Source organism: Ranitomeya variabilis, chromosome 2 (assembly GCF_051348905.1).
Source record: "Ranitomeya variabilis isolate aRanVar5 chromosome 2, aRanVar5.hap1, whole genome shotgun sequence".
NCBI classification, from domain to species: domain Eukaryota; kingdom Metazoa; phylum Chordata; class Amphibia; order Anura; family Dendrobatidae; genus Ranitomeya; species Ranitomeya variabilis.
The window spans coordinates 121201344-121224888 of record NC_135233.1 but is presented as its reverse complement, the minus strand read 5'-3'; the positions used below and the strand labels follow the sequence as shown (position 1 = coordinate 121224888).

At 46.5% G+C, this 23545-nt stretch overlaps 1 protein-coding gene across 2 annotated transcripts in view; it reads right to left on the bottom strand.

Moving 5' to 3' along the window:
• The window catches only part of MTR (5-methyltetrahydrofolate-homocysteine methyltransferase), a 123164-nt gene that overhangs the window by 12080 nt on the left and 87539 nt on the right, over window positions 1–23545 (bottom strand). For both annotated transcript variants that reach the window (XM_077282902.1, XM_077282901.1), the window contains exons 23-32: window positions 16297–16364; window positions 14061–14181; window positions 13828–13909; window positions 13364–13462; window positions 9699–9774; window positions 7878–8033; window positions 6333–6529; window positions 5065–5265; window positions 4609–4801; window positions 3980–4092 (exon numbers count right to left, since the gene is read on the bottom strand). In XM_077282902.1, the coding sequence (XP_077139017.1) occupies window positions 3980–4092; window positions 4609–4801; window positions 5065–5265; window positions 6333–6529; window positions 7878–8033; window positions 9699–9774; window positions 13364–13462; window positions 13828–13909; window positions 14061–14181; window positions 16297–16364 (1306 nt within the window). The remainder of the gene's footprint in view (window positions 1–3979; window positions 4093–4608; window positions 4802–5064; window positions 5266–6332; window positions 6530–7877; window positions 8034–9698; window positions 9775–13363; window positions 13463–13827; window positions 13910–14060; window positions 14182–16296; window positions 16365–23545) is intronic.

Genomic DNA, 23545 nt, shown 5'->3' with positions numbered 1-23545 from the left:
GTTAGCTGGAACTCCCTGTCGAGAGAAAAGGGATTCCTGTCCCAGGACTTGAGAATGGCTAGTTGGAGAGGCCTGAGGTGAAACTGGGCAAATGGGACCACTTCTATTGCTGCCCCCATCTTGCCGAGGACTCTCATGGCAAACCGGAGAGATCGAGGGGGTTTGCGGAGGAGGGTGTGAACTCCTAGGCGAAGAGCCAGTGCCTTGTCCTTGGGAAGGAGCACTAAACCCCTGGAGGTGTTGAATAGCATTCCCAGGAAGGTCAGGGACTGACTCGGGGTTGGTGATGACTTTTGTAGGTTGAGTATGGAACGACTACTATGCCTCTGGAGTGCAGGACATCCATGGTGGCTGCCATGACTTTGGTGAACACTCTGGGAGCCGTGGCGAGTCCGAACGGGAGAGCCATGAATTGGTAGTGGTCCTGGCATATTGCGAACCTGAGAAACCTCTGATGGGCAGGTGCAATAGGTATATGCAGGTATGCATCTTGTATGTCTATGGAGGCGAGATATTCTCCCTTCTCCATGGACGCAATGATGGACCAAAGGGACTCCATGCGGAAGTGACGGACCCGTACATATTTGTTGAGCTGTTTTAGGTCTAGTATGGGCCGTACGCGGCCTCCTTTCTTGGGAACTACGAACAGATTGGAGTAGAACCCTCGGAAGCGGTCGGTCGTGGGGCCAGGTACTATGACTCCTGCTTGAAAAAGCGAGGAGACCGCTTGGTGGTAGGCACGAGCCTAGAGGTTTTGGGGGGACAGAGAGGAAGATTTGGTCCGGTGGGTTAGAGGTGAAGTCTATTTTGTATGCGGAAGACACTAGTTCCCTGACCCACCTGTCTTCTGTAATAGGCAGCCAGACTTTATGAAAGAGCAAGTGTCGGCCGCCTACTGGTGTGGTGTTTTCCGGAGTCCGTGAGTCATGATGAGGAGAAAGTCTGAGATTTTCCTCCTCTGGGCTTAGGCTGGCCTGCTTTTGACTGCCAGGTCTTGTCCGACCTTTGCGTCGATCGGGAGTTGTCCCTGCGTGGGGAACGGTTACGATTTTGTGCTGGACGCGAAACAGACCAACACGAGGAATTCCGAAAGGATCGGAATCGAGTTTGGTTACGCTTCTTGTAAGTGCGTTTAGGTCTGAGTTGGGGAAGAGAAGTACTCTTACCCCGGTAGCGTTGGATATCATCGTGTCCAACTGTTCACCGAAAAGTCTCCCACTGAGGTAGGGGAGGTGCGTGAGGGACTTCTTTGAGGCTGCGTCCGCTTTCCATTCCCGCAGCCAGAGGATACGCCGAATTGTGATGGCGTTTGATGCTATCCCCGCTACTCCCCCCTTGCTGAATCCAGAGCTGCATGAAGCATGTAATCTGCTACAACTGCTATTTGAACCGCTTGATCCGACAGCTCAGGAGCGGATGCTTGGAGAGCTTGTAAATTTTTTGCCCAGGCCAGAATGGCCTTGGCAGCCCAAATTGAGGCAAACGCGGGAGCCAGGGATGCCCCTGCTGCGTCGAAAATTGAACAAACCATGCGTTCTACCTGCCGGTCTGCTGCGTCCCTGAGGGTTGAGCTATCTGGCAGTGAAAGGAGGATCTGTGCTGCTAACCTAGACTGGGGGGTCCACTTCGGGTGGATCTGTCCATTCCTTGGTGTCCTTCTGTGGGAAGGGGTACCTCGCCTCCAGATATTTGCGATTAGCACATTTTTTCTCAGGCTGTGAGAGCTGCTTTTTAAGGATCGCCTTAAACTCTGGGTGGTTAGAGAAAACCTTAGGCGGCTTCAGAGGTCCTTCAAAGGAAATCTTATGTTCTGGGGCCTCTGGTGGCGGATCAGAAATGTCCAGCACCCGATGGATGGAGGAGATTATGTCCTCAACTAGCGCTGTATTGCTAGGGGGGATTGGGATCAGGGACTCCTCCGTTTCCCTGTCTGAGTCAGAGTCGCAGATGCCTTCCAAATCCTGTGTATCACTGAGGCGTCCCCTGCTGGGTGAGCCGGGGAGGAGGCCTTCTCTGGTCGGGGCTTGCGGAGATCTGCATTGTCTGTCCCTGGAATGGGACGGTCTAGATGACCTGGAGCTACGGTATCTCTCCCTAGAGGGGAATGACCGTGTGCTATGGGATGACGTAGATGGACTTGATCTATGGGTCCGCTTGCGTCTTGACCTAGAAGTGGATGTGCCAGGGTCATCTTGTTCCTGAGTCAAGCTCTCCCTTTGCTGGGTAACGGTCATAGCCGAGGCATGACCCTGCAGAGCCTGAAGCAATGTGGAGGTTAGGTTATCTATAGACTGCGTCATAGATTGCGACATCTGATTAGCCCATTCCGGCGTGGCATTAGACACCGAGGCATTGGCAGGGGCTTCTTGGGGCTCTGACACATTAGTCTGTATACAGTTCTGGCAATGCGGGCTCGTGCTGCCACTGGGGAGAGCGGTCCCACAGGCTGTGCAGAATGCATAATAGCAGTTCTGCCTGGTTCTCTTGGACCTTGAGCCCGGCATAGTGTATAGAGTGCAGAAGGGCTAGCTATGTAGAGGACCCTATAGTGATGCAGAGAAGCCTATAGGGGAGCCTTATAGGGAATATGGATTCATAGCTGAGTAAAAAACCCAGCTGTGATCTTACCCCACCAGTGTGCCCCTAGGTCCAGCGCCGAAGATCCACAGTCCTGTGCCCCCCGGAGACTGGCTGCCTGGTCCTAGTCCTGCAGACCGGGAGATGCAGGGTTAATCTGCAGCAAAAAATGGCTGCTGAGAAGGAGAGGAAGGGGGCGGAGAGCTGGAAAAAGGCGGCAGAACTGTGTAAAAACGCGCTCTTTTTGTCTCGATCCGCCCCCTCTATGACACTGTAGTGTCATATTTGTCATCCAGGGGGCGGGCCGAGGGGCGGAGAGGAGGCGGCGGCTTCAGCTAGGCCGAAGCCAGGGCCTAAATTAGATGCCGAGAAGGGCTCCAGGTCGGCACGAAAGTCCGGGAGGGGGTCGGATCTAAACCGGACCCCCCCCGGATTTAAAGGCAGGATAGCGGTGGGGCTATAAGCGGAAGGGGGGCCCGGTGGGGGGTCCCCCCGAGGCAGTATAGAGCTGGTGCTGCTGCAGAGACAGGGACGCAGGGAGCCCTGTGTCTGTATTGTGCCATGCCTGCCTGCACTCCCCCCGGCCCCAACAGGAGCCCGCAGCTGGGCTGGGGTCCCTGGATGCAGGCGCAGTGTGCTGGCCCATTGCTGGGTGCTGCCTGTACAGGCCCTACCTGAGGCGTCTCAACCTAATGCCCGCAGAGGGGGATTAGGGAGGGTGCTGTGTGACCATCAGGGGGCTTTATCCTCGCCTCGACCTCAACCCAGAAACCAAAAGGAATTGGGGAATGAGGGGGGGGGGGTCTCGACTTCGAACCAGCACCCAAGGGACTGTGGAAGGAGCGACATGGGGAATAGCTATCTCCACTTCAACCGGGCACCCCATAATAGGGGGCCGAGGAAGGAGTCATGCCGGGAGTCTCACAGGAGAGCCACTTTTCTTCATCTGTAATCCCGTTGGAAAAAACGGAGTAAAGAAAAAATTTCAGGTGTGCCTCCTATGCGACACTAAGCAAAAACTGGAGAAAGCTGACACCGTCCAGAGGAGGAGCCACAGTTAATCTCTTTCAGATTATGCATAGTGTCGCCTCCTAGTGGACAGCAGCATAACACCCATGGTCCTTTGTCCCCCAATGAGGCGACAGAGTAAAATATGTTTGTCATGAGGCTGTTGGGACAGCCACAACATATGCAGGGATTGCCCAACAAACAGGAAATCCCTGCATGCGTTGCAACTGTCGAACAGCCGCGAGACATGCAGCCGTGGGGACTTGAACATATTTTCCGAGCACGCCGAAGACACTAGATTACCACACGAGAGAGCTCGGATAACATCTTATCCGAGCACGCTCACTGATCACTAATGATTATAAGTAGCACAATACATGCATTTTCAGCATACCTGATCTTTAGAAATTTTTCCAACTGCAAAATATTTTGACATTGGACTTGAAAAAACCAACCCGGACACTGCGGCAGCCGGCGACATTGCCAGTGATTCTGTCAACTTTATTCCTATATGGACAAGATACAAGTGGTTTTATTATACAAGTCAAAAATACATTAAATATATAAAAAAGAAAACATTAATAAGAAAATATACTATCACGGTAAATTATTTGCTCAACTGTTCATAAGATAAATGGCAGTGCGTAAAACTGATCACAACTTTTTGCAAATATAGTTACAATAAAATTTCATTGTACATATAACTAAAATTTGTTCCACTTTTTAATGAAACAACCTTAATATAGAAGCAATTTATGCCCTTAGCTCGTCTCAGCTAGTCTAATGGTAGAATTCAGATAAGTTTTTTTATATTCAGTTAATAACTTTATCAAGTGAGTAGGACAGGCTGCATAGTCACATCCAGGTAGCCAGCAGGGAAATATTATTGAATTAGTGTGGTCTTGGAGGTCAGACCTCCACTGATCATATACTAGTAGCATAGCCTGGTGTTATGCCATCAGAAAATGAAACGGGAAACATTTGCCTCTGTGCGGAGCACTCATATCCAAAAAATTGCAGCACCTGTTGCCTCCTCTATATCTGCCAGCTTCCACATGGTGGTTTTCTCTGTGTGATCAGGCTGGCTGGGATATCCTGGAGCTGGGCGAATGCCTTCATAGCGAATCCTGCGCAGGTCAGCAACATTCAGGGCCTCCTCACTGCAGTAACCCCATAGATCCTTCCTTATTCTTTCGTGGATTTCTTCAGCGAACGCCTTGTTAAATTAAATGGAGAGAATGTTCTGTGAGCAAGGAATAAAATGACATTACAAAGTGCAGACAGATGAACCAAGAACTGGAGTCTCATACATACAGTATGTAAAGAGAATGAAAGACGCCATGTTTCTTGCCAGCTGAATGCACGTATCATCATCAAACATTGGATCAGATTAAACATGACCCAGAGCAGCCAACGTGATGAGGGAGCCACCAAGTCATAACAACATAGGCAGGACCCCAAAACTGCCCACAGGTGTACCTCGGCTAATCTGTCTCCAAGGGCTTTCACCATGATACTGTTGTAGTCATCTCCTTTATTCTGATAACCTTTGCTAAGGTCTTCCACTCCAAAAATGGCAACCGCAAATATACCAAGGTAGTCACGCACCCCAGACTTCAGAGGGGCTATAAAGTCAGACAGGCAGTAGTAGGGGTCTGTAGATGCAGAGTCTTTCTCAGCCTGAAGAATACAAAACATTAGGATGGAATTTTTCTCCATAATTTTACATCTAACAGCAGGCAAACTGCTTGACCTACATCAAATCTGTACCCATTTTGAAGGGCATATTTTATAGCTTAGCTTGTATCAATCTCGCATTGGGAGGGAATGCCATTGTCTTTTGCACCACTTTTCTATTTTTAACGATGCATGTACCATAAACCTGAAGCAGAAATCCTTTGATCCCTTCTAAAGGTGCTTCAGGATGTCCGGAAATCCAACGTTAATGTGACAAGCAAACCATTAGGCCGTAAGTCTAGCAAATAGAGGCCTAATAAAGGCTTCCAGACAGATGGGATGATAGGCCTGGGGGCCATTTTTAGGCCCCTGTGGCCCATGATAACCTATTGTATCTCTGCCATTGGGATGCACGGTGCTGATGGCCTGACAGAAGGAGTCCCCTCCCTGTCAAACTCAGATGCTGCTATTGGTCGCGGTATCTAAAGGGTTACACTGCAGTGCCCAGAGATATTTCCAATTCTGGCAGTTGACACATGAAGCTATCTGTGTACTGCAACTGCAGTGTCAGTAAGGCCACGTTCACATGTTCAGTATTTGGTCAGTATTTATAAGACAAAACCAGGAGTGGAACAATCAGAGGAAAAGTATAATAGAAACATATGCACCACTTCTGGATTTTTCAGCTGATCCTGGGTTTGACATATAAATACTGATGTAAAATACTGAACGTGGCACCAGTGAATACATTCAGAGCGAAGTTGATGGAATACCTTTTTAACCTGATGTATTCTCAGGCAGTGATTAGGAATAAAAGGATAGTTGTGGCACATGTCAATGTAAAATCCTAGTTCTGCACTGGTGTTAATAAGTGCTCCCGCTATTCGGCCCCTGCAAGGCACAAACATTAAGATACAGGCATGCAGAATAAGTTCATCTCAGGTGCCCTGTGCCTCCTTCCCATTTCGCACACTAAGTAAGTAATGCGCGAATCTATTGACAAAGGTGAGGCAGGACATATTCAGACACTTTCTCCAGATACACTGTACAAAAAAATAAAATAAAATTACCTGTTGCCTCAGGCCATAAAAAGTGGCCATAGGCGCAGAAGAATGCGGGTCCTGCTCCTCTGAATATAACAAAATGTCATCTTGCACACTCTGAGCTGGCCAGATGCCAACAATCCCTCGGGCCTGAATTTTTTTTTGTCGTATTAGGACTTCAAGCAATTTTTGTGCATCATCATAAACTTTTTTTGCTTCTTCCCCTTAAATAAAAGATAATGGTGAGAAATTATGGTTTTCCTCAGGAAGGATTCCAGTGTATAGTAATGGCTGGTTCGGGTCATAGTGCTGTGCTTTTACTCCTGTACAGGATGCGATGACAGTGAGATACATATTGATTGTATCGACCCTACAAACACTACACACAGAAGCCATAAGGAAAAGAGAGGGACATTACAGTCTCCGCTATTTCAATGAGACAACAACTGAAAACAATGGTGCAAAGTGGTTGCCCGCAAAAATATTTCCTGAATCCGTACATTCCTAAACCAAGAATCCGCAAAAACTCTAGTTCACGCCCTCATCATCTCCCGCCTTGACTACTGCAACCTCCTGCTCTGTGGCCTCCCCTCTAACACTCTCGCACCCCTCCAATCTATTCTAAACTCTGCTGCCCGACTAATCCACCTGCCCCCCCCCCCTGCTATTCCCTGGCCTCTCCCCTGTCAATCCCTGCACTGGCTCCCCTTTACCCAATGACTCCAGTTCAAAACCCTAACCATGACATACAAAGCCATCCGCAATCAGTGTTCTCCATACATCTGTGACCTCATCTCCCGGTACTCACCTGCACGCAACCTCCGATCCTCATAAGATCTCCTTCTCTACTCCCCTCTTATCTCCTCTTCCCACAATCGTATACAAGATTTTTCCCACGCATCACCCATACTCCGGAACTCTCTACCACAAAATATTAGGCTCTCACCTACCGTGGAAACCTTCAAAAAGAACCTGAAGACCTACCTCTTCCGACAAGCCAACAACCGGCAGTAACCACCGATAGACCAAACCACTGCACGACCAGCTCTACCCTCACCTACTGTATCCTCACCCATCCCTTGTAGTTTGTGAGCCTTCACGACTTGTATTGATTAAGATTATTGTACTTGTTTATTATGTATATCCCTCCTCACATGTAAAACGCCATGGAATAAATGGCGCTATAATAATAAATAATAAATATGAAATCTGCTTTTGATGAAAAGCTAGAGATTGTTAGATTCACGAATATATATAACAAAATGACTTGGCACAGAATTTTGACCCGTGGAGTATCCATCATCAGTCTGGGGCAGCACTTTTCATTTAATGGAAGAGTGGACAGTCTCAGAATGGTGATATTACTAAATATCTCTGGAGAACTGGGGTCCCAGAGACCAGAACTGCAGCGATCAGCACATTTTACCTTATCCATGGGGATAACTTGTTTTTGTTGTGTAGGTGTGGGTGGAAATAATCCTGTTAAGGGTGAACTTCAGCAAAACTCAAAGTCTGTGCACATCATCATCTGCAATTTTTTATTTTTTGTGCACATTTTTTTTTCTTTCTTACCAACTGTTTTATCATTAAAGATTTTTGGAAATCCTCTGTTGGGGTATTTTCCTCGGAGCTGCCACACATCAAAGAAAGGCTTCCAGTCAATATACTGAGAAAGTTTCTCCAGGTCATAGTTTTTGAACACCCGTGTGCCTAAAAATTTTGGTTTTACTGGGTAAAAAAAATAAAAATCAAAAAGGTTAAAAACTAGGAAATCAAGAACACACAGTTGAAAGGGCTGAATGAATTAATAAAGGTCTGCTACAACACAAATCAAACATATTTGGCCCATACAACAGAATGCTAACGATTAAAGGTACTCAAAATCCTTTTTTTGTAGTAACAAATACCTAAGTAAAATGGATTTATATTCTCCTTGAACTAATTCACCTACAATGTAGAGCTATCAATGATGACAAGCCTAACCTTTACATTGCTGATCTGAGGGTGGCTTGTATGTAAACCGGACCCTTAAAGGGAACCTGTCACCCCCAAAATCGAAGGTGAGCCAAGCCTACCTACATCAGGGGCTTATCTACAGCATTCTGTAATGCTGTAGATAAGCCCCCGATGTATCCTGAAAGATGAGAAAAAGACGTTAGATGATACTCACCCAGGGGCGGTCCCGGTCCGGTCCGGTCCGATGGGCGTTGCGGTCCGGTCTGGTGCCTCCTATCTTCATCAGATGATGTCCTCTTCTTGTCTTCATGCTGCGGCTCCGGCGCAGGCGTACTTTGTCTCTCCTGTTGAGGGCAGAGCAAAGTACTGCAGTGCGCAGGCGCTGGGCCTCTCTGACCTTTCCCGGCGCATGCGCACTGCAGTACTTTGCTCTGCCCTCAACAGGAGAGACAAAGTGCGCCTGCGCCGGAGCCGCAGCGTGAATACAAGAAGAGGACGTCATCGTGAGAAGATGGGAGGCGCTGAACTGGACCGTGACGCCTATCGGACCAGAACCGGACCGGACCGCAGCTGGGTGAGTATAATCCAACCTCTTTACCTCTTTTGCTCATCTTTCAGGATACATCAGGGGCTTATCTACAGCATTACAGAATGCTGTAGATAAGCCCCTGATGCCGGTGGGCTTATCTCACCTTCGATTTTGGGGTTGACAGGTTCCCTTTAAGGGTATGTTTTCACGGTCAGTAAACACTGCGGGTTGGACGCTGTGTACAGCCACAGCGTCCAACCCGCAGTGGCCAGATGTTACAGCATATTGGATGAGATTTCATGAAATCTCATCTCCACTATGCGGGCAGGGAGGCCTCCGGCTTCCCTGCGTAAACAGACATGCGGCGCGTCTTACCAGACCGCAGAATGTCTATTTATCTTGCGAAGATGCTACGTCTCCGCAGGATAAATATCACCATCCAATGTATAGGACGTGGTGATTCCGCATGGTTCAATGAACACATGCGGAATCACCGGCGTTCAAAAGCCGTCAGCGCTTTGGACAGAGCGGACATATGCGGAGTCCAAAGAGCTGCCGGTTTCTGCCTGTGGAAACATACCCTAAATGGAATTGCTGTGCAATCTATGGCAATCATGAAGTTGAGCAGATTAATGTTTAGGTTTGGGGGACAAGATATAGCATAATTCATATTTTATTACTTGAAACATCCGCATATTCTGGGCTTAGGAGACAAGGAGGTGATCCGACTCAGTGACAGCCTTCCAGGTAGAAGTGTGCAAAAAAAAGGGATCATGTCAATTGCAAATCCTGCAAACCCATATCTAGCTTCTATGGATTTTACCTTAAAAAAAAACCCAATATGACTAATAGTATAATCATTCTAAGAATATGTTTTATGTTTGGCTAAGAATATGTGGTAATCTCACCGGGAACTGGATGAGAATGCCAGTCAATATGGAACCCTTTCTCTCTCGCTTGCTGTAGAGGCAGATATCTTCTTTCCTAGAACAGGACAAAAATATGTATTTCTTTTTCTTCTTTCACAAGGCAAGCACTTCTGGGAAGCTAATATTTTTATCTACTATATAATTGTCTAAGGGTCACTTCCGTCTTTCTGTCTCTCTGTCTTTCTGTCTGTCACGGATATTCATTGGTCACGGCCTCTGTCTGTCATGTTAACCAAGTCGCTCATTGGTCGTGGCAAAACAGCCACGACCAATCAGCGACGGGCACAGTCCGGCGGAAAAATGGCCGCTCCTTCCTCCCCGCAGTCAGTGCCCGCTCCGTACTCCCCTCCAGCCTGCCCTCACACAGGGTTAATGGCAGCGGTAACGGACTGCGTTATGCCGCGGTGTAATGCACTCCGTTACCGCTGCTATTAACCCTGTGTGACCAACTTTTTACTATTCATGCTGCCTATGCAGCATGAATAGTAAAACGATCTAATGTTAAATAAAAATAATAAAAATAAAAAATAAAAATCGTTATATACTCACCGTCCGTCGGCCCCCGGATCGACAACAGGCCTTTCCCGCTCGCGACGCTCCGGTAACCGGTCCATGCTGCGATCTCGCGAGATGATGACGTGGCGGTCTCGCGAGACCGCTACGTCATCATCTCGCGAGACCACAATGCACTCTTGAGACCGGAGCGCACGAGCAGCGTCGGTAACCGCTTCGCTTGGATCCGTTATGTACTGGGTGGGCTGCGCAATGTACTGCGCTATGTACTGCATGGGCTGCGCAATGTACTGCGTGGGCTGCGCAATGTACTGCGTGGGCTGCGCAATGTACTGCGTGGGCTGCGCAATGTACTGCGTGGGCTGCGCAATGTACTGCGTGGGCTGCGCAATGTACTGCGTGGGCTGCGCAATGTACTGCGTGGGCTGCGCAATGTACTGCGTGGGCTGCGCAATGTACTGCGTGGGCTGCGCAATGTACTGCGTGGGCTGCGCAATGTACTACGTGGGCTGCACAATGTACTACGTGGGCTGTGCTATACACATACATATTCTAAAATACCTGATGTGTTAGAATCGGGCCACCATCTAATAAATAACTAAGCAATACTACAAGAGACAAAAAGGGGAATAAGTGCTTATTGAGAAGCCACACAAGTACCTGGAACACATGGAAACCCAATGCAGAAGTTGTCTGGGTTGTTTACAAAATCAGGACTCAAATTCTAAAATACCAATCATTGAACCAATAGCTAATCTCTCACCACTGAATGAATAGCTGGAAGCATTCTTCATTGCAGTCTTGCTTACATTTGGCCACACTTATCACAAAACATATAAATACATACGTGTGTGTAACGGTGCAGCTTTCACCCTACAGAGCAATAATCTGTACGAGCAGTACACGAGAGCAGAGGAGGCTAATCATTACGTTTAGCTTTCTGTGCTAGGAATTGAGAACTGCACCGTTCACTCACTCCCTGGACAGAAATAATCTGTAATATCAGTGCATGATCTCCCGTGTTTGTACATGTCTGGATGTAACGTACAGAAGAATGAAGATCCTTTCACCATTTGGTGAGTGCCGCATTATTTCTTCTGTACTTGGTTAGATTGGACATGTCTGTTAATGAATGCAAAGCATGGTGTGTATAGGTGCAAATCGAGAAGCCTTATCTTTACATAACTAACAAATAAAGTTGAACTATGTAGCGCTATAGCATGAAAACATGAAATATGAATTGCATATAGGAGTAAGCAAATGAAGCTGTTCAAGAGGGGATTGATATGTTAGGTGGGTAGCACAGCACCATTTTTTGCAAATTATGTGACTTCAAGGTCCCTCTGTGATTTCCTTGAGAGAATCAAACGTGTCCCTTTTTGTAAATTAAGACTTGAAAGCTGGTGCTCATAGAGGTCAAAAATTTAGTGAATGCTGATGGATGAGCACAAGCAAGGCATCCATGACAGATGGACATTAGAGGGGAAAAGACTTATGACGTACAGTAATAAATCATTTACACAAGGATACCACAAAAAATAAACTGACTCCAACAAATAACAACAAACTCCAATAAACTAACTTCAACATCTACTTTAGACCACAGGAATGAATCCCTACTTCTATTACCACTATGGAATAATGTACCGCTTTTTCTTCCCTAGAACAAGAAAGGAGGATCTACAGTGAACTACAGAAATTACTTTATACCTCAACTGCCTTAGATCATCAGGAAAGTTTGCATTTAACCCTTTCATGACCTTGGGATTTTCCATTTTTCTGTGTTCGTTTTTCCGTTACCCTCCTTCCCAGAGCCATAACTTTTTTATTTTTTCCGTCAATATGGCCATGTGAGGGCTTATTTTTTGCGGGACGAGTTGTACTTTTGAACGACATCATTGGTTTAAGCATGTCGTGTACTAGAAAACGGGAAAAAAATTCCAAGTGAAATTGCAAAAAGTGCAATCCCACACTTGTTTTTTGATTGGCTTTTTTGCTAGGTTCACTAAATGCTAAAACTGAGCTGCCTTTATGATTCTCCAGTTCATTATGAGTTCATAGACACCTAACATGACTAGGTTATTTTTTATCTAAGTGGTGACAAAAAATTCCAAACTTCGCTTAAAAAAAAAAAAAAAAAAAAAAATTGCGCCATTTTCCGATACCCGTACCGTCTCCATTTTTCATGATCTGGGGTCGGGTGAGGGCTTATTTTTTGCGTGCTGAGCTGATGTTTTTAATTATACCATTTCGGTGCAGATACGTTCATTTGATCGCCCATTATTGCATTTTAATGAAATGTCGCGGTGACAAAAAAAAACGTAATTCTGGCGTTTCTAATTTTTTTCTCGCTACGCTGTTTAGCGATCAGGTTAATGCTTTTTTTTTATTGATAGATCGGGCGATTCTGAACGCAGCGAAACCGAATATGTGTAGGTTTGATTTTTTTATTGATTTATTTTGAATGGGGCGAAAGGGGGGTGATTTAAACTTTTATATTTTTTTTTTTTTTTCACTTTTTTTTTTTTTTTTTTACTTTTGCCATGCTTCAATAGCCTCCATAGGAGTCTAGAAGCTGGCACAGCGCGATCGGCTCTGCTACATAGCAGCGATCATCAGATCTCAAGGACCTCTATGGTTATAATGCAGAAGCATCGCTGACCCCCGATCATGTGACGGGGGTCGGCGATGCGCTCATTTCCGGACGCCCGGCCGGAAGCGCTGGTTAAATGCCGCTGTCAGCGTTTGACAGCGGCATTTAACTAGTTAATAGGCGCGGGCGGATCTAAATTCTGCCCGCGCCTATTGCGGGCACGTGTCAGCTGTTCAAAACAGCTGACATGTCCCGGCTTTGATGCGGGCTCACCACCGGAGCCCGCATCAAAGCGGGGGTTCTGACCTCGGACGTACTATCCCGTCCGAGGTCAGAAAGGGGTTAAGGAAACTATTTTTCTATTTTCTGATGTCTAAAACCTGGGGCGCGTCTTATAGCCCTTTGTAGAAATATAGTTATTTCCAGACAACGGCAACGTGTACTCACAGCACCCAAAATGCAGTTTACAGAGGATCAACAGCAGAGCTTACTAGATATTAAAAGAAAGGTTTGTGCTACAGTTTATACATATGCCTACCTTTAAAGAGTCGTAGTGATCTTGGCGAATGTCTTCATATTCTTCTGCTATTTCTTCTACAAAGTCAACCTTAGAGTTCTCATCCAGCAGCTGGGAACACTGAGCAAATGAATATAAAATGTGAACATTTCTCTCTGGATTATAAATAAATGACAATATTCACATTTATGCCAAAGCAATGGTGTTTACATTGTACCCAGCCAAAGCCATATAACTCCTCTTAGTACCAAAGGTTTTGTACCAGTCCAAGTGTTAAAGGGAATTTACACAATTAGGAACATCACTGCACAATTTATACATACAGGTAAACAGGATACAGTGATCCCTGTAACATACCCACAGCAATGTACAGACAATGGGATATATATTAATTCACTTTATCAAATAACATTTTTGTCTTTTTTTCTGTGATAAAATTCTTGTGTGTCTGTGTAATCTTAATGCACATAAAATATGGAACTTACAACCACAACACTTTGGGAAGCATCCAAGCAGTGGATTACTGGGGCGCTGTAACGTGGAGCTATTTTCACAGCAGTGTGTGTCCTGCAAAATTATAGCAATATACATAAGCAGTTACACGAAAAGTACATATACGGTAAACAAAATACAGTACATATTTTATAATATATCAATGTTCATTAAAGTCCCAAGATTAACTAATAAGTAATCTTGAAAATAAAAACCACACACATACCGGGACGTAGTAGCACCTCCGATCAATAGTGGAAGCTTTATCGAGAGACGTTCCATTTCTTTGGCAACAAAGATCATTTCATCCAGGGAAGGGGTGATAAGGCCAGACAAACCAATTATATCTGCAGGAGACACAGCAATCACTGCACTATTGGCCCATAAGGCCCTGTACACACCTATACTTCACCATATAAAGGAACATGGCTAATGCAATTTTCTTCATCTACTAATAGGAATCTTAGGTACACGACCGGCTTGAAGTAAATTTCCACCTTTCAACCTCATTTTAGGTACAAAATTATGATTTTCTTTATACTACTTGCAGCTCTGTGTATCTATCTGATATAAAGCTGTCAATACTGTGCATAGGCTGAGGGTTAAGTGTTATAATTAAGGCTGCTTATAACCACCAGCAGAGGAAACTACGGTAAGTAGCTTACTAAATACTGTTTGATGTCCATCTCCAAGGAAGCTATACTGCAGAACAGTCGCAGGCGCCTCTGCTGTCCTAACAACCAAATGCCCATCGCACGACCGCTGCAGCCAGTCACAGTCACAGCAGTCAGCTCTAGATGCTTGTAAATCAGACTGGGCTAGACAGTCGTAGCATCAGTGGATCTCCAGGTAAAAGTAGTGTTTCTTTTTTTGTTTTCTACCGTTTACAGTTGTTGTAGGGATTGCTGAAGGCCTATGTAAAAGATTTGGAGCTATGATCACTATATAGATTAATTAAAATAATTCACATGTCTACTTAAACACTATGTATTTTTTACTCCAAAGTTTAAGTGTGAGAAGAAGAGCATATCCACATTTTAGATACGGAAACTTCCAGCTTTTTTGAATTAAATCCCTTATTTCTCTTTAAACTTAAAGAAGCCCTTCTCCTCCTATCAACGTTTCTATCCTCTTAATACATTGCAGTCATCATATTATATAGCACTATGTACTTACAATTGCTCATTTTCTTTTTCTACCAGTTAATCATTTCCTTTTCTCTGCTCCATGTAGAAACAGAAAATATCTTGTCCCTGCATTTATCATTGCCTTCTTCACTTCTGACCCAGCTGATCCCTCCTCCCTCCACCATCAACTTTTGCAGTGACTTATGACTCATACAGGGAATTGACCTCCTGTTTCTACATATAGATTAGAAGGATTCAGCTAGTCAGCTATTAATCACGTAATGTCATAGACATAATGGAAAAGAGAAGAATTGATTGGGTAAAAGGGAAAAATGAGCAATGGTAAGTACACAGTGCTATATAATATGACTAGCTATTGAACCCGTTCTACACCCGGGTGGCGAGCACTTTTATTGGTACATTTCCAGCTCCAATTTTTTTTTTTTTAAGACACTGTGTCTGCGAATTCCCATATACAGTGTCTTGAATAAAATGAGGCCAGACAGTGCAGTATGTGCACGCGCCGACTCCTGCGCCATTTTCTTAAAGCATTGTACTAAAAAATTAAAGGGAACCTATCACCAGAAATAACGCTGTAGACCTGCTGATATGCGGTTAATCTGCGGGTTAATAGCGTTATGATGCTGTTCGGCGCCTGCATGCACCCAAATGCAACGGGGAGAAAATGAGCTTTAATCTTCGCGCCAGAGTTGAGTTTCAGTCATGGAGGTGGGGGCGCTGCGGGTTCAGTCATTGCTCTGAGTATACAGAGCTGCACCCCTGGCTCTGATTGACACTTCCTGTACATTGCGGGCCGGCTGTCAGTCAGGGCTGGAGGCGCGGTAACAGCCACGGTTCTGTATTCTCAGAACAATGACTGAACCCGCGGTGCCCCCGACCCCATGACTGAGGCCGAATGCTGCCGGGGAGAATAAAGTTCATTTTCTCCCCACTGCATTTGGCTGGGTAGAGCATAATAATAATAAGAATACTGTTAACCTGCAGATGAACTGCATAGCTGCAGGTCAACAGCGTTATTTCTGGTGACAGGTTCCCTTTACCATAGCACAAAAATGTGACAATAAAAATGTTCGCCACCCGGGCGTAGAACGGGTTCTACAGCTAGTCCCGGTATCTCCTCCACGAGTCTGGTATATGCTCCCTCAGCCTGGTCTCATATTTCATTATATGCTCCCCCATCCTATTATATGCTCCCCCATCCTGCCTGCGCTGCTGTTCAATACATACCGAGCTACGTGACGCCATTTTGTTGAAGATACAGTGTGCTAATTTAACTGTGTGAAATTTAAAAAAAAAGCCTAACGGTTTACTTACCAGCCTTGTTTTCAATGGCGGATTTCAGAATTTTATCACATGGAGTCATGACCCCGAGGTCGATAACCCTTGAATCCAAGTGCAAAAAGCAAATCACAATTCAAAATAAGCATATAAAACACAAAAAAAACTTTTAGAGCACATCACTTTCAGCGGTTTTTCACCCACTGAATTGAATGAAAAAAAATGCATGAAAAAAAACAAACACATGAGTTTTTGCCATAGCTCCTTTTCCTGCCAAGCATGCAGGTCTTGCTGCTGAAAAAACACACCCAGTGTGAGCTTAGCCTTATAATACATCTCATAGAATCAGTACATATGTATCTTACATTTAGGGCTTGTTTCCACATGCGAGAATCACGTCCGTGTCTCGCATGTAGAAACCAAGCTGTGGCGCCGGCACTCAGGAGCGGAGCTGTGCGGCTCCATGTGTTCCTATGCGGCCGCACGCTCTGCTCCGGAGTGCAGACACCAGAGCTTGGTTTCTACATGCGAGACACGGACGTGATTCTCGCATGTGGAAACAAGCCCTTATACTAATACACCATTGTTGACTTAACCCCTTCATGACCCAGCCTATTTTGACCTTAATGACCTGGCCGTTTTTTGCAATTCTGACCAGTGTCCCTTTATGAGGTAATAACTCGGGAACGTTTCAACGGATCCTAGCGATTCGGAGATTGTTTTTTCGTGACATATTGGGCTTCACGTTAGTGGTAAATTTAGGTCGATAATTTTTGCGTTAATTTGTGAAAAAAATGGAAATTTGGCATAAATTTTGAAAATTTCGCAATTTTTAAATTTTAATTCTGTTAAACGAGAGTTATGTGACACAAAATAGTTAATAAACAACATTTCCCACATGTTTACTTTACATCAGCACAATTCTGGAAACAAAATTTTTTTTTGCTAGGAAGTTATAAGGGTTAAAATTTGACCAGCGATTTCTCATTTTTACAACGAAATATACAAAACCATTTTTTTTTAGGGACCACCTCACATTTGAAGTCAGTTTGAGGGGTCTATATGGCTGAAAATACCCAAAAGTGACACCATTCTAAAAACTGCACCCCTCAAGGTGCTTAAAACCACATTCAAGAAGTTTATTAACCCTTCAGGTGCTTCACAGCAGCAGAAGCAACATGGAAGGATAAAATGAACATTTAACTTTTTAGTAACAAAAATGATCTTTTAGCAACAATTTTTTTATTTTCCCAAGGGTAAAAAAGAGGAACTGGACCCCAAAAGTTATTGTACAACTTGTCCTGAGTACGCCGATACCCCATATGTTGGGGGGGGGGGGGGGGGGGGACCACTGTTTGGGCTCACGACAGGGCTCGGAAGGGAAGGAGCGCCATTTGATTTTTTCAATGAAAAATTGGCTCCAATCTTTAGCGGACACCATGTCGCGCTTGGAGAGCCCCCGTGTGCCTAAACATTGGAGCTCCAACAACAAGTGACCCTATTTTGGAAACTAGACCCCCCCCAAGGAAAGTATCTAGATACATAGTGAGCACTTTGAACCCCCGGGTGCTTCACAAATTGATCTGTAAAAATGAAAAAGTACTTTTTTTTTTTTCACAAAAAAATTCTTTTAGCCTCAATTTGTTCATTTCCACATGGGCAAAAGGATAAAATGGATCCTAAAATGTGTTGGGCAATTTCTCCTGAGTACAGTGATACCTCACATCTGGGGGGTAAACCACTGTTTGGGCACACGGCAGGGCTCAGAAGGGAAGGAGCGCCATTTGACTTTTTGAATGAAAAATTAGCTCCAATCATTAGCGGACACCATGTCGCGTTTGTAGAGCCCCTGTGTGCCTAAACATTGGAGCTCCCCCACGTGACCCCATTTTGGAAACTAGACCTCCCGTGGAACAAATCTAGATGTGCGGTGACCACTTTAAACCCCCAAGTGCTTCACAGAAGTTTATAACGCAGAGCCGTGAAAATAAAAAATCATTTTTCTTTCCTCAAAAAAGATTTTTTAGTCCGCTATTTTTTATTTTTACAAGGGTAACTGGAGAAATTGGACCCCAAAAGTTGTTGTCCAGTTTGTTCTGAGTACGCTGATACCCCATATGTGGGGGGGGACCACTGTTTGGGTACACGTCGGGGCTCGGAAGGGAAGTAGTGACATTTTGGAATGCAGACTTTGATGGAATGGTCTGCGGGCATCATGTTACGTTTGCAGAGCCCCTGATGTGCCTAAACAGTAGAAACCCCCCCACAAGTGACCCCATTTTGGAAACTAGACCCCCCAAGGAACTTATCTAGATATGTGGTGAGCACTTTGAACCCCCAAGTGCTTCACAGAAGTTTACAACGCAGAGCCATGAAAATAAAAAATCATTTTTCTTTCCTCAAAAGGAGATTTTTGTTTACTTACCGTAAAATCTTTTTCTCCGAGCCAATCATTGGGGGACACAGACCGTGTGTGACCGTGGGTGTTATGCTGCTTGCCACTAGGAGGACACTAAGTGATACAAAGAAAGTTAGCTCCTCCCCTGCAGTATACACCCTCCTGCTGGCCCTCAGCTAACCAGTTCGGTGCAAAAAGCAGTAGGAGATCAGTAACAACATATTAGCTTACAGCATGTCATATCATATATGAGAGTATAGCATATCGGATTGTAAAAACAAGCATAAGCCAATACTAGGGTGGGAGCTGTGTCCCCCAATGATTGGCTCGGAGAAAAAGATTTTACGGTAAGTAAACAAAAATCTCCTTTTCTCCTACGCCTCATTGGGGGACACAGACCGTGGGACGTACCAAAGCAGTCCCTGGGTGGGGACAACATCAGATCAGGCTCTGTGTAACCGCTACTTACAAGTGCGCCACCGCGGCCTGCAGAGTCCGCCTGCCCAGAGTCACATCTGTGGAAGTCTGGGAATTATAATGCTTCAAGAATGCATGCGGACTGGACGAATCCGCAAACGTGCAGGCGTGTCTTGTTGACGCCTGGTGCCCACGATAGACGGGGAGATAGGCTGTCATCTAACACGGAAGGACTACTGGATGGTGAAAGAATACACCAGGCTAAATGGCCGATGGAGACGGCCAAACCCTTCCTGTAAAAGTCAGGAAGCCTTCCTCTTACCGGTAGGAAACCCAAGATACAGTGTCCAACCTTCGGAAGGACGCCGTCCTCAAGACATACCTACTCAGAGCACTTGCTCTGTCCGGAATATGGGGACCTCATTCCATTTTGTGGAGTGGTGCCAAAAGAGATGAGGGAGGAACTATGCCCTCATGACAGTAGTAATACAATACCACCTTGGTAACTAGGGACAGGGAAGGCTTGAGGACAACCTTGCCTTGAAGGAAATAAGAGAAGAAAGTCTGAAAAGACCCGTTAGCACCGAAGACTCGTCAGGATGAGGATATAGCCGAGAGAAAAGGGGGCAACCTTCCCTAATAGAATAGATCCCAATGATCTAACGGTATGCAATAGGGAAGAATTACATGTGAAAAACATCCTGCGAGGTGGTCCCTACTTGCAGTTTTGTTGCAGAAATACAGAAAGCTACCAGCTCCGCAAGTGAACTGACGTGGTCAGTACGGATGTCCGAGGATCACTGGGGCCCTTTCTGCTTCTGAAAAGTTTTCGGAAGTGGAAACTGGTACCACGGAATAACCGGAGCATGCAGTGCGAAGGCTCCTGGATCTCGAGGCCGAACAACCAACTCCAGTACGCCGGCGATCAGTCAGGACGCTATCCGAGCTACAACTGTAGAACTCCAGTGAAGGCGGGTTTGATGGAATACTTCCGGTGAAGTTCCCACTCACTTGAGGTGAAACCCTGACTAAATATGTTCGCAGCCCAGAGTTCTACTTCTGGGATATGAACTGCCAATATCACCGAGTGATAGATCTCGGCCCATGTGAGGTACTTTGGCCATGGTGCTTGAACGTGGGTACTCGCTAGATGATTGACGTATGACACAGCCGTGGCGTTGTCCAATTGAATTCGGATGGGTTGACCCGCCATAAAGAGTGGACCTACTATAGGACTACCCTTGAGATCTCCAGAGCAATGATCGGGAGAAGAGGACTGGCATTGGAAGTTACTAGTAACCATGGAACCGGGAGAAAAAACTCCGGATGAAGAAGGAACTCAGAGACTATCGTCTGAAAGGCTGCTTGACTTGCTGAAAACTAACGGAGCAAAGGAAACTGTTTCCATTGTCGTCTCCGTTTTTTTTTTTTTTTTTGGAACCCTCCCAGCAAATCGAATGAAATGAGGGGATGAGTGAGCAAGAGCGCGAGCTCCCGTTGAAAAACCATGACCTTGTCCGGAGGGAGATTTACCACCCTTCTGGAGGAATACGGGATCATCCTCAAAAAGGATATCTGCTGGGCTGGAAATGAGGAGTTGTCTAAGTCTAGCCACCAGCCCAGGTGAGAGGGTATCGCAAGAGATATAGACGACTTAGCGTAGTCCTGCAAGGGTGGGTAAACAGTCGGTCAAACAGGATAGGACGACCACGCCTCTAGGTGCAAGATGACAGCCACCATGACCCTTGCGAACACCCTGGATGCGGTAGCAAGGCCGAAGAACAAGGTCGTGACTTAAATGCTATTCACGAATGGAAAAGCAAAGGAATTTTTGAAGAGGTTAGGCATCCCGAATGTCGATGGATGCCCGAAACTGCACCTTTTTTGTTGAAGTAATGGCTGAGCGAATGAGACTCCATTCGAAGAAGAAGAAGAACCTTGTGAAAAGATTGTTAGAAGTTTGAGGTCCGGAATCGGTCCTACTTATCGTTCCACCTTTTAGTAACCAAGATCCCTTAGATCTAGACTGTCCTGGACAACCCTTTCACTGTTGGTCGGGGCTGCGGAAACGTACGATTGTTCGTTAGTCTCCCGCTCAAGAATATGATTGACCAGCTGAACTGTCTTCAGGAAAGGGATACTGGTGTGAATCAAAGTAGTTAAGGGCTCTAAGCAGGAGACCGTTGCTCTAGCATCCATGCGGCGGATAGGGAGGTTAAAGGGCTGGACCCGTAGTTGCCAAACGGAACAAACCAGATGTGCTATTTGACAGATTGTGGCATTTTTAATTAAGGACATATCGGGCAGGGATACTGGTAGGTAACCCACAGGAGATTGTACCCGGTTAATCTGCCGAGTGGCAGAATGCGCCGCTGCTTCCAGCAGGTCATTGCAGAGTTAAAAATTAGGAGCCTCGATCCACCATCCTCTTAACAAGGAAGTGGAGAGGGAAATTCGCCTACTTGCATCTTCTGTTAAATAGTGGTGATGCAGAGGGGGGTGCTCAGACGCCCGAAAAAAAGGATGCCTCTGTACATCCACAGAGTGCAGGTCTCCGGGTGGACAGGACAGGCTGTCTGGCGTTAGGCCTGGACCTTCGAGTGCCCGTCTGTTGATGGTGTGGGGAGACCGGCGCCCTTTAAAGTGCCTGTCGCCCTTAAAAATCAGACCAGGCATAGCGTCCCGCGTAGAGGCTTCTGTCCAGTGAATCGCATATCCGGACTGGATGGCAAAAGCTCTACGAGGGAGTTTAGGCTGAGGGAACTAGTTACACTGGGATAAACTGGGCTCGGCGGCAGAGGGCTCCTCAATTATGACCAGTTTCGGATTGGTCATGGTGCCCTCAAGACCAGGGAATACTGGTCGTGTGCCGTTAAGACCAGGGAAAACTGGTCGTGTGCCTTTAAGACCAGGGAAAACTGGTCGTGTGCCTTTAAGACCAGGGAAAACTGGTCGTGTGCCTTTAAGACCAGGGAATACTGGTCGTGTGCCTTTAAGACCAGGGAATACTGGTCGTGTGCCTTTAAGACCAGGGAATACTGGTCGTGTGCCTTTAAGACCAGGGAATACTGGTCGTGTGCCTTTAAGACCAGGGAATACTGGTCGTGTGCCTTTAAGACCAGGGAATACTGGTCGTGTGCCTTTAAGACCAGGGATTACTGGTCGTGTGGCTTTAAGACCAGAGAATGCTGGTCGTGTGCCTTTAAGACCAGGGAATACTGGTAGTGCGCCATTAAGACCAGGGAATACTGGTCGCGTGCCTTTAAGACCAGGGAAAACTGGACGTGTGCCTTTAAAACCCGGGAATTCTGGTCACGTGCCTTTAAGACCAGGGAATACTGGTCACGTGCCTTTAAGACCAGGGGATACTGGTCACGTGCCTTTAAGACCAGGGAATACTGGTCACGTGCCTTTAAGACCAGGGAATACTGGTCACGTACCCTTAAGACCAGGGAATACTGGTCACGTGCCTTTAAGACCAGGGAATACTGGTCACGTGCCTTTAAGACCAGGGGATACTGGTCACGTACCCTTAAGACCAGGGAATACTGGTCACGAGCCTTTAAGACCAGGGAATACTGGTCACGTGCCTTTAAGACCAGAGAATACTGGTCGTGTGACTTTAAGACCGGGAATACTGGTCATGCGGGTTTAGGTAAAATCTCGCAGCGAGCGAGAAGCGCCAATTTAGGGGACGGAGCTACAGGCACGACGTGGGCGGAGCCTCAAAACTTCCATGATAGGCCCCAGCCGGGGCGTAAATTTCTGCAGCCGGCGTCAGCGTAAGAGTTAGGGGTGGTCACCCGTTGCTCGAGAAAATTGAGCGCTTCCGCGTCAGGCGCTAAGCGCCAGGAAAAAAGGCTAAGCCGCCTTGAGGCGACACAGTGCGCTTCTGGACGTGCGGACTACACATCGGCCGAAGCCGGGAGCTAAATTTGTTAGCCGGCTGGAGCGTTACCTCAGGGAGGTGGTCACAGGGAAGTCTGAGACTGCCTGTCAATATCCCGCTGCAGAAGCCCATTGCTGGCAGGATCCACTTACCAACGGTGCGCGTCCCGGCATGGAGCCGCCGCGGATGTCGGGTATTGCAGCGTGGACGGTACAGGGGTAGAGAGATAAACCTCAATCCATGATCCCTTTGTTAGGGAGGTGGAGAGGAACCGTCCGCCTCCTTGTCCGCTTTCACAGTGGTGGAGGCTGCCCGGACCATGGAGGGGGCTTCTTCCACGAAGTTCAGCCCATCGGGACCATGAAAGCACCTCCGCTCCTGAAAGGTATTTCACTGCGGCCTAGTCCGGCTGCAAAAGCCGGGGACTAAATTTATGGAGCCTGCCGGTGGAGCGCGTCGGCGGGCCGCGCGCCGAATGATTGCCGCTGGCGTACCGGCCAGTGGCACCCCCAAGACCGCATCTTCCAGGCAGGCAGCGTGAGGAAGCATGGCCCCCGAGATCTGCAGGGCGCCTCTCGTCC